The sequence below is a fragment of the Solea senegalensis genome, linkage group LG10 (genome assembly GCF_019176455.1).
Source record: "Solea senegalensis isolate Sse05_10M linkage group LG10, IFAPA_SoseM_1, whole genome shotgun sequence".
Classification (NCBI taxonomy): domain Eukaryota; kingdom Metazoa; phylum Chordata; class Actinopteri; order Pleuronectiformes; family Soleidae; genus Solea; species Solea senegalensis.
The window spans coordinates 22,816,205-22,826,893 of NC_058030.1; the positions used below are offsets into that span (position 1 = coordinate 22,816,205).

General features: G+C 40.2%; 1 protein-coding gene across 1 annotated transcript; it reads left to right on the top strand.

The window, feature by feature from the left end:
- Positions 1-3,545: 3,545 nt before the first annotated feature.
- LOC122776496 (MOB kinase activator 2) lies at positions 3,546-10,229 on the top strand. The gene is made up of 5 exons (XM_044037074.1): positions 3,546-4,064; positions 6,604-6,743; positions 6,824-6,920; positions 9,060-9,184; positions 9,528-10,229. Exons 1-5 carry the CDS (start codon positions 3,985-3,987, stop codon positions 9,764-9,766), a joined length of 681 nt encoding a protein of 226 aa, XP_043893009.1. The 5' UTR covers positions 3,546-3,984; the 3' UTR covers positions 9,767-10,229.
- Positions 10,230-10,689: the final 460 nt, after the last annotated feature.

A 10,689-nucleotide genomic window follows, 5' to 3' on the forward strand; every position in this document is an offset into this window, starting at 1 on the left:
TATAATGTATGGAAAGGTTGTTTTGCAGGTTGCTGTGTGTGTGTGTGTGTGTGTGTGGATACTGTGTGTGTGTGAGAGAGTTGAAGGCAATAATGATGTCTGTGTTTCAGTTGCTGATCCTCTGCTTTATGCCTTCATCTACACAGAGGTTTGGACATGTGATCATGAGTGTGCAGTAAGTCTTCCATGTTGTTTACCAAAAGGATAAACTATGGTTAATTACAACTTTGCTTTAAACCGCCAACAATGTTAGCACATGTGAACGTGAAGAAACACTGTGTACATTCACCTCTCTTCATAAGTGATGAAGCAGCAGCTCCAGGTAAACCCCCTTCTGTATAGACTCTAGCCCCAAATGACACAAGATGGCAGCAGCCATATTTTGGCATTATTTTTGTTCAGTGTGTGGATCCAACATCTCTCATATGGCTTATAGTTATAAATAATATGTGGATATTTAGATTTATAGACTTTGCTTCTACTTTTGTGACAAAACACTATAAATACACGCTAAAACTGTTCATGATCCGTATTATATGATCTTAAAATGCACTTATTACCTTCAGATATCATATCAGATAATACCTGTTTTATTTCTTTGGCTTTTTAAAGTTAAATAAAGGATATTTGCGTTTGTTAGAAACAATGACATTGACTATAAATGTGGTCTCATTTTGCTACAACCCAAATAATTAGGTTTAAAATGAAAGAAGTCTTATTAAGTTACCTTTTTTATCGATGCCATGTATTTTTTTAATCAATATATATGATATTTAGTGTATTACACAAAGTATTCAGTAGACGTCACGATTATCAACGCAGAAGCCTTTACAACCAGGAAAAGTCATCTAAAAACATCCAAAATCTTGTCTTATGTCACCATATAGATATAATGTGGAGTTTTTGCCAAGACTTAACAGAGTAGACGTTGCATCGACACTTCCTCCAGAGCAGACCAACCTTACCTCTGTATTGCACATGACCATTTTCTCTTACAGGTTTGCTGTGTGACAAATATTCAGTTGTAATGTGTAACTTCACCATTAGATGTCACTAAATCCTACACTCTTAATGTGAGGGTTTGTGGAGGTTTTTCCTCAGTGAATGTCATTGCGCTGTTGATGAGAGACAAAAATATTCTCCCTGACTGTTTTATTGACCAAACAATGATCCTAAAGACAAATACTTAACAGATTTAAGAACAACTTTTAGTTGTTTACATTCACAAATACACATACAACTGTAAACATATGTATGTATCCAGAGATTTTAAAACCATCGTTGTTGACGCTCACATTTACATGTTTGAAGTTTTCCCACCATCAGATTTGCCAAAACACAAGCAAAGTTGTATTCAGCCGGAATTATCCTTCAAGTTTGTGCGTGCGAGACAGTCATGCTTTACGTTGCCCTTTTCCTCGTCTCTCTTTCTCTCAGGGCAGGAGTTGACTTTAACTGAATCTGCTGTATGTCAACAGAACAATGTACATACAGTGGATATTGTTGAATTTATTTTAAAAGCACTTTTTTCTAGAAGCACTTTTGGTTAGTACTCGGTGTTTAAAATGCCACCATATTACTCCCTTCTCTAAGAGGTGGGAATGTTTTGACGTGGACGAGTGACTCATGTAGATAATTAAGACAAATGTTTTCTTTTCCTTCAATGCTTTCTGCCAAAGTGTGTCTTCCCACCAGTCCTCAACTGGGTTTCATATTAGTGGAGTTCTTTTGCAGTGGTCTTACAGATTTATCCAAAGTAGTCTGTGTTTGATCCCGTCCTCATGTCGAGGGCGGAGTTATCAGCGGGCGGGATATTCCTCTTGGATGGCAGTGCTGTGATCTGTTCTGTGCTTTTTGAGCTGTGTGAAGTGGAAGTGTACAGAGAGTTTAGTTTAGCACACTTTGAAGTCAGGGTTAGAAAAGACTGGGGGCTGTTTTCCGTCTGGATCGTGTACATTGTCAGAAAATATTGTCCCCGTCTTTTGTCAAACATTAGCACTGCATTTGACCCATTTGTGTCTGTCATCCTGAGAGTGTAGTGTGTGTTCAGTTCAACTACGGGTACAGTGAGATTCAGTCATTTTTAAGAGCGCTGCAGTATGTGAAGTGTCAGTACTCCCCTTCTCCTTCTGAGGCGTCTGTGTATAAATCATTCAAGTAGGGAAATCTTCAGTAAATAAAAGATACCAGAAGATTTATTTAAATATTTCATCCACATTAAAATAACTAAAAAATGGACACTTGTATCTTTAGATAACCCTTAAACTATAAGCACACATTTGTATTTGGTGTCTTGTTATTATGCTGTTCTCCAGGAAATAAGAAGTAAAACTAAATATTAGTGAAATAAAAACTCTAGAAACTAGAAACAAACGCTAGACTCTCGGGAGAACGGGTGAACGTCATGCAGTGCACCCTGGGAAATGATTATTCTGCTCCATAATGAACTGGACAGAGTACTGACAGCTCATGAGAAGTGCTGGCCCACTTCAAGCACCGTAGACCTGGATCGAACTGTGTTGAGTCCAGAATTTGTAACTGAGAGAAAATGAGTTATTAATTCTTCCCATTGTCGGTCACTTCTATCTTTTTGTTTTTTGTTTTTCCTCCATCCTACAGCGTGTTACATCCGTGTCTGTGCAGTGGTGTGAAAGACAGCAGTGTTGTAAAATGCCCTTCTTTTTTCTTTTTTGTAAAGTGGACTGATGCTGGTGGACTTGTTTTATTTTCACTTAGAAAGTAACGTGTCTGTTAACTGTTGTGTCAACTTAGCCGGTGCATTCAGATATGAAGCCAATAAATGTCTGACCAAAAAAACACAAACCCAGCCCGAGTCTGTGATTCTCTCGCTGAGCGGCCGGACTTGCTCCTTAACGTATGTTTACCTTAAGGGCAGGTGAGCAGCAGGATTATGTTCCTGGCTGTGTTGTCTCAGCGCACACACACACACACACACGTGAAACACAAACCTACCTGTCACATACTGTAGATACTCAGTGTGCTGCAGGCACAGATGAAGCTTATGTATGTGAAAGAGAAGAGGGGAGGAGCTGAAAGCCCAGTCATTTACTTTTCATATTTTCACTAACTGCACAGCCTGGATTCCTGTCTCTGTCTATATATCACTGCACGGATGTGCTGCTTGTTTTCATGCCTCGGACTAAGATGCACCATGTATGTCATCACATTCCTCTGTAGGTTACCAAGAATACTGACAGTGAACACACCTGCTGCTGCTCTGCCTTCCCCTGCTTATTCTGCTACTTCTATCACTTCCCAATCCCAGAGTGGGGACCTAAACCTGTTTACACAGTCACATTATGGGGACTTGTCTTCCTTGTGGGGACAAAAAGCAAGTCCCCATAATGTAAATTACTACATTTTAAGTTGAAGATATGTTTTAAGGTTAGGGTCAGGGTTAGGATTAGGCCAGTAGTAATTGTGGTTAAGGTTAGAGTAAATCTCTAGGAAATGAATGTAAGTCAATGCAATGTCCCCTCAAGTCATGAATGTCCAATGTGTGTGTGTGTGTGGAAAAGGGGAAGAAGGAGGAGGAGGAGGAGTTGTGATCTGTACTTAAATGGGTTGTGGAGAAACCTGCCTGTCCGCTCAGAGCTGGGAGAGGAGGAGCCAGTGGGTGTGGGACTCCAGACAAAGGAGACACATACACACTGACACTGGATCACTGCAGCTAAAAAGGGGAGTCAGACAGCTGGAGGGCTTCACTTCCAGCACAGGACACGATCTTCCAACTTCTTCTGTGTGTGGAAAAGTTGTCGGAGGGAGGAAAAAGGGGGGGGTTGTGTTGTGTTTGTGAGCTTGTGTGGATCCATTTGTGAGCTGAGAGAAGTTTGTGTTGGCACTGTTGTGGCCGTGTGGTGTGCTGCCTGCAGAGTGTAGACGTGTGTGTGCGGGAGTGAGAGAATGTTTGGGATGGAAAAGTGGGACTGGCACGACCTGCAGCTGTGGTCTTAGCTTTACGCCATGGGGGGTTGCCATAGTTACCCCTCAGCTACAGAGGCAGACAGCAAGAGTCATCCGTCTGACATCAGCAAGGGAAAACTGTAAGTTCAGTCTTCATTCTCTCTTTCCATGTTTCAGTTTCCTGTCTGAAAAACAAAGTTTTTTCCCCCCCGTTTGCTTTTCTGTCTTCCTGTGTCTGAAAGAACAAAAAGCAACTATTAAAAGAAAGCTGCAGTGACATCTGTGGATGAAACATGACCAGAAAACTGGCCACACATGGTTTACCGAGGAATGTCCTCCAGATAACATGGTGTGTTACATATTTGATGGCATCAGTGAAGGTGGATTCCTCCAACACACACACACACACACACACTGAGAAGTATTTTGAACAAGTGTGTCAACATGCTTGATCTGAGTTGCTATGCAAATGTTTGCTGTGGGATGAATGTTCAGGAGTCAGCTGGAGCCGAGTGTTTGCCTCGCCCTCACAGCAGAGGTAAAGTGTAAACACATGGCTGAGAGTGGGAGAGCAGGGTCACAGAGGAGGGTGTTTACACACCAACACAACATCACAAGTAGCCCCAGGCTTTAATGTGTGTGTGTGTGTGTTTGCACGCTGACAACTCGAAGCCAGTAGGTGGTGACTGAGTTACTCGCACTGAGGTGGAGCACGACAGGATGTTAACAAAAGAAGTTCCTGTGGACACTGGTGAAGTTCATCATGGTTTGGATTTGGACGACTCTACCTTTTGCACAGTTAATGTTTACATTCCCCTCGCTCTGCTCTTCCTCTTCCTCCACTGACCTTTTACTCTGGACAAAGACCTGCTGTTGTTGGGACAGTTTAACTCCTTCTCCATGTCCTGTCCTGTCATCACACACACACATACACACACATAACACACCAAAGGGTGAGTGGAACCTCACAGAGAGCTACAGTGTGTTTCCCCCTTATCACGGCAAGCAAGGTCACACTGAGTAAATTCTAAACAGCTGCTTTGTGCATGTGTGTGTGTGTGTGTCTAAAAACAGCTGCCCTATTTGAATACGCTTTAAAATATTCTCTTCAATCCCAAAGAAAATATCTCTGAGACAAAACTGTGTGAAACGTGGCTGCCGCGTTTTGCATAAAGTCAAATTGCACTGCCGTGTTTGACTTTCCAGTGCGCACTGCCTTTGCAAACATGATTCATTATGTACAAATAAGTCCCCAAACTCTGTCAGTGATTACAGAGACAGTACTCACAGGACACTTTCCTTAATTACTAAAGTAAAATGAAAGAATGTTTAACTTAAAAGATACATGATCTAAAATTAGAATAGAGGCTTTAGGAGATAGGAATAGTTCAAGAGTTTTTTGTTGTGATGTAAACAGGGACAGCGGAGGAAAGGTGTTATAGCCGTGTAAAAGAACCCCTAAGTGGAAAAAAAAAAAACTGTATGATTTAATTTGAATATTTCGAGGGGTTAGTCATGTGTTTTCTGAATCTATTATTATGTATTATATTTTTAACCATTATATTTTACACACAGTTTAACTGCTCCAAATCAAGTGTAAATGTTACTGATATTTTTCATTTGGGTCCTCAGAACTGCTCTGCCCTCACCATGTTCTGCTCGTCTCCAAACACACACGGCACACAAGTCCGATTTCAAAACACATGTACTGTGCCTTTAACAGTGCACACAGATCCTGGTTCAGTTTTATTCAAACATGTCACTGCTGACATTCCCTCCCTGTGTAGGTTAGAATCAAACATTTAACTTTACAGTTCAGTAACAACATGCTAATAGTTTGGTTATAGTATTGAAATAATGTTGTAGTTGGTAATATAATGAAATTATGACATTATTTACTTTTTACCATGTTATTTAAATTTTTTTTGCTTCATTATCCAGTATATCAGAAACATAGACTTCTGTTGTTTCAGAAACAAAAAGTGCAGAAGGTTTAGATTTGTTTTCTATGTCTAAGTGTTCAGTTTGTCTCAGTTTGTTTTTTTTGTTTTTTCATTTCTTTGTGACTTGCTGTATTTTTGTCTGTGTGTCTTTTCCGTCCATGTGAGCTGACACGTGAAACATCTAAGCACTCAATCACCTGTCCATACAAATATCCAGGCAATAGCTAATTGTTAATAAGTAATACTACCATTAGTGTAATACCATCACATTGTCCCTCCCTCATGTCCCACACATGTTGTTCACTGTTATTACCAAGCTATCATATGACCATAGTGTCACTGTACTGCATTATGAAGTGTTAACTAAGTAAAGTAGGGCCACTGTTTTCAGAATATAAGGAATATTAAAGTACAGATGTTTGTATGTTAAAAGTAAAACGTCATCAAAAGAAGGAGAAAAGCGTACTCGGTTACTTCCACCTCTGTGAAACACTCATTTGTGATGACCACTGCAGCAGTGACTTCATGAATGACTCTGAATCAACTGCTGCTTTATTGGACGTCCAGACAGTGCTGCAGTCTCAGCAGCGTGTGTGTGTGTGTGTGTGATGAGATGGTTGTAAAAGGTGTTATCTCCCAGCTGCAGCAGCAGTAATTAATCCACTGACCTATTGATTGTTCTACACAGTCATATTTATCAGTCCCCGCTTCATTAACTCTGCACTCTCCTCCCAAGGGGAATTAATAACAACAATCTGGAGGAGCGTCCGTATCTGCAGGAGCAGTATGTGTGCCAAAGAATCACACAGACACACATGTCCACCCTCACTGCGCTGCCTCCGGGTGTCGACAAGACCGAGTGGCTGGCCAGCAACAGTGAGTAGATCCTAGTTAATCCACTGTTTCCTCTGAAGACAGACGTGTTCAATGTGTCCTTTCCCTTCATTTCTCCTCAGCGGTGGCATTTTTTAAGCATGTGAACCTGTTCTCGAGCGCACTGTCGGAATTCTGCACTCCCTCCACCTGTCCAACTGCATGTGGACCAGGCAACATGTGAGTTCATTCATTCATTCATTGTCGACCGCTTTATGTTCCAATCCCAGCTGACATGGGGTGAAAGGGCGGGGTCACATCCTGGACAGGACGCCAGTCCATCACGGGGACAACACACACACAACCACTGGGAGAACATGCACACTTCACACAGAGAGACTGTAGGCCAGACCAGGTTACAAACCCAGGTCTTTATAATGCAAGGCAACAGTGCTAGCCACTAATCCGCCATGTGGCCCAACATGTGTGTTATTGAAGAGTGTACAGTACTGTGCAAAAGTTTTAGGCACCACCAGCTCTGTTGTTTTTTCTGTCTGTCAAATTCTGTGATCATCGGAATTTGGAATGAAGTGATGTGACATAAAGCTGCTCGTATATATATATATGTATATATGTATATATATATATGTATATATGTATATATATATATATATATATATATATGTATATACATACACATATATATATATATATTAGCGAGTTGTCAATGAGTTGAACTCATGCAACATGTCTTGAATAAACCTGGCGTAATAGACATTTTTTACAGCAGATATTTCTTTAAATGAAATAGTAGGGACACAGGATTTACCAGTAACATTAATTAATCCACTCCAGTATTAACAGAGCTGTGTTATTGTTGTGTAAGGATAGATCACGCTACATACTTGACACCTGTAGAGGATGTTTTATTTTTTATTTTTTTAAACAACAAAAAACTGCATACATATTTTCTTGATGTGTTCCAGTAAAGTGAAATAGAAATAATTATCCTCTATTGTCGTTGCTGAAACAACAAATCTAATGGTGGCCTAAGACTTCTGCACAATACTGTATATGACAACAATAGGGAAAACTAGAAAGTACACTAAACACTAAAATCAGGATCTGCATCAACTGTCATCTGTTATAGATATCAGATATCAACAAAGTCTTATATATATATATATATATATATATATATATATATATATATATATATATACATATATATGATATATACATATATATGATATATAGAGGGAGAGAGATTTATGTCTATGATATGAGGTTTTATTTAATTTACTAAATTTGCTTTCCTATTGATTTGTTCCAAAAACATTGCATTTGCAAGAATTGATTGTCTTTAAAAACACATGGAGAAAAATTGGGAAACACTCCCAAAGACCGTATATATATTTTTAAATGGATGTAGTTTTCCAGTTGGCGGGATGAACTGAATCAAAGACAATATTTTTTTAACAACCACCAGAGGAAAACCAGTTTTCACCAGTCACCAGTGTGAGTGAACACCAGTGTGAGCGAACACCAGTGTGAGCGAACACCAGTGTGAGCGAACACCAGTGTGAGCGAACACACCAGTGTGAGCGAACACCAGTGTGAGTGACCGCTGGTATTGTCCAGTAGGAGCCTTGTTGCAGGTGATCCCTCTCCCTCTGTTTGTAAGACCCCATCATAGCAGCAGCCAAATTGTGATCCTGGAGGCTTCAGAACAGGAGAACAAGTATCTCACGGGTGGCGTCACAACCGGTTGCCACACCCTCCAATCTAGTTGCATTAAAGTCTATTAAGTGGCTTTTCCTTAGATACAGACAAACAAACAGCAGCATTTTTATAACCTCGTTGGCTCTCTGGGTGAAACGTGTCCTCCAGAAGTACAAAAAGTATCATTTATGGATTAGATTAGATCAGATTAGATTAGATTGATCTGGAGTGTTCAGAGACAAGTGACAAATATAAGAAGTACTAAAAAAAGGATATAGAATAGGCAATAAAAAAAATGAGACCAACATCCCACATTTCATTAAAAATGATGAAAGTGTTCGAATTTGTTTTGATATATTTGAAATGATGTCTCTTCTTTCTGCCTCGTGCATGTGTGTAGTTACTCTATTCTTTGCATAGACACTTCAAATACTCATATGCTAATAATACTTGTATTGTGCAGGAAAAGATGATATAATATCATACTATAAATGCATGTGTCCACCACATTTTGCAGACATCCTCATGTTTAGTCGATCCTGATGTGATCCGGTAATAACACAGTCTTTGAGGAGATTTAGCTACCACTGTTGTTTTTTAAAGTGAATGAATGAATGATTGAATGAATGACCCTATGTGTGTTGCTGTCATTGGCAGGATTTACATGTGGACTGACGACCACGGCAGGAAGCTAAAGTGCTCTGCTCCGCTTTACTTTGACTACGCCATGTCTTACATTCAGGACCTGCTCACTGATGAAGATGTGTTCCCCACAAAAACAGGTACATGAATGTGTGACCTCCACCAGGACGTACTCAGTCATCTCAGATCTTAACACTCCCAATCTGTCCTGAACGCGTTCCAAGATCTGATCATGAAAACTGCACTGGGAGGTGGTTTGAGGATTCATGTGTCACTGATAAGGAGGCCACATCCCAACAAAGTCAATGAGGGACAAAGACAATTTTTATGTCTAAACATAATTAGATAATTTTGTACCTTATATTTGCATATAATATACTTAACGTTATCTCCATGAGAGATTAGATCACTGAGGTCGGATGTTCGAAAAGTGGATAAATGATAAACATGATAAAGCTTCATCATCTCTCCCCTCTTTCCCAGGTTCAGTGTTTCCTACAGGCTTCTTCTTCCTGGCCCAGAAAGTGTTTTTGCTGTTGTTCAGGACCCTGGCTCACATTTACTGGTCTCACTACAGAGAGACGGTGGCTCTGGGGCTGCAGGGCCATCTCAACACACTCTTCACACACCTCACATTCTTCTGTCGGCAGCACGCGCTGCTGGAGCCTGAGGACATTGAGCCAATGCTGGACCTCATCAACGCTCTGGGACAGCAAGACTGAACCTGGACATGCATTTTAATCACACACACATATTCACTTAAATCGCATTTATAAAAGTGTAATGTCTCACTCTCTCTCCACTCGGGGCCAAACTCTTGTTTGTAATTCAGAGCAGAAAGGCCTGTGTGGCTGTTGTTGTAAATAGTCATTGTGATACTGTGTGAAACTATTGCATGTATGTGTATTTTAAAAATATTGGTGCATTATTATATTTCGATAAGGTCAAGATCTTCAAGGTCGTTTATATATGTCTCACAGAAAACACAATATCTCCTGGTGTCTTTTCACATACAATTATGAACATATGCTTTTTAAAATAATCCCACACGCCTGAATTGGTTTGTGGAACGACAGAAGCGACGGCAACATTGACATTGTTGTAACTGAATCTGTATCTTTTCATGTTTGATTCTGTAATAAACATATATGACGGACCCATTCTCAGAATACGGTCAACTCAAAATCACATGTCATGCTTTTTTCTTTGCAATGAGTCACAAATGAGAGCACACACAGAGAGGTAACGACAGATGCTTCACTACATCGCTAAATCTACCTGGAGTCATTCTGTTCAAGTAAAAGTACAGATCGTAAAGTTATCACTCAGTTTTCTGTCCTAGCAGACTTGACAGACAGCTAACGTAGAGGATTCAAATAAGTTTTCAGCTTGAAGGTTGTGGGTTCTATGCTAGTCTACATGCGGATGTGGACTGCATGTGGCCGCCGGGCCGCGTGTTTGATCTAGACTGTTGTGTAAAATTATGTGGTGCACTCACACTCGGGGTATAAATGTGACTTTATTACATGTCATTAACTTTGTTCTTTCTCTCCCAAGTTTCTCTCTCTCTCTCTCTCTCTCTCTCTCTCACACTCTGTGTCCTCATCTCACAGGCTGCAGGATCCAGATCCAGTGATTATCATTA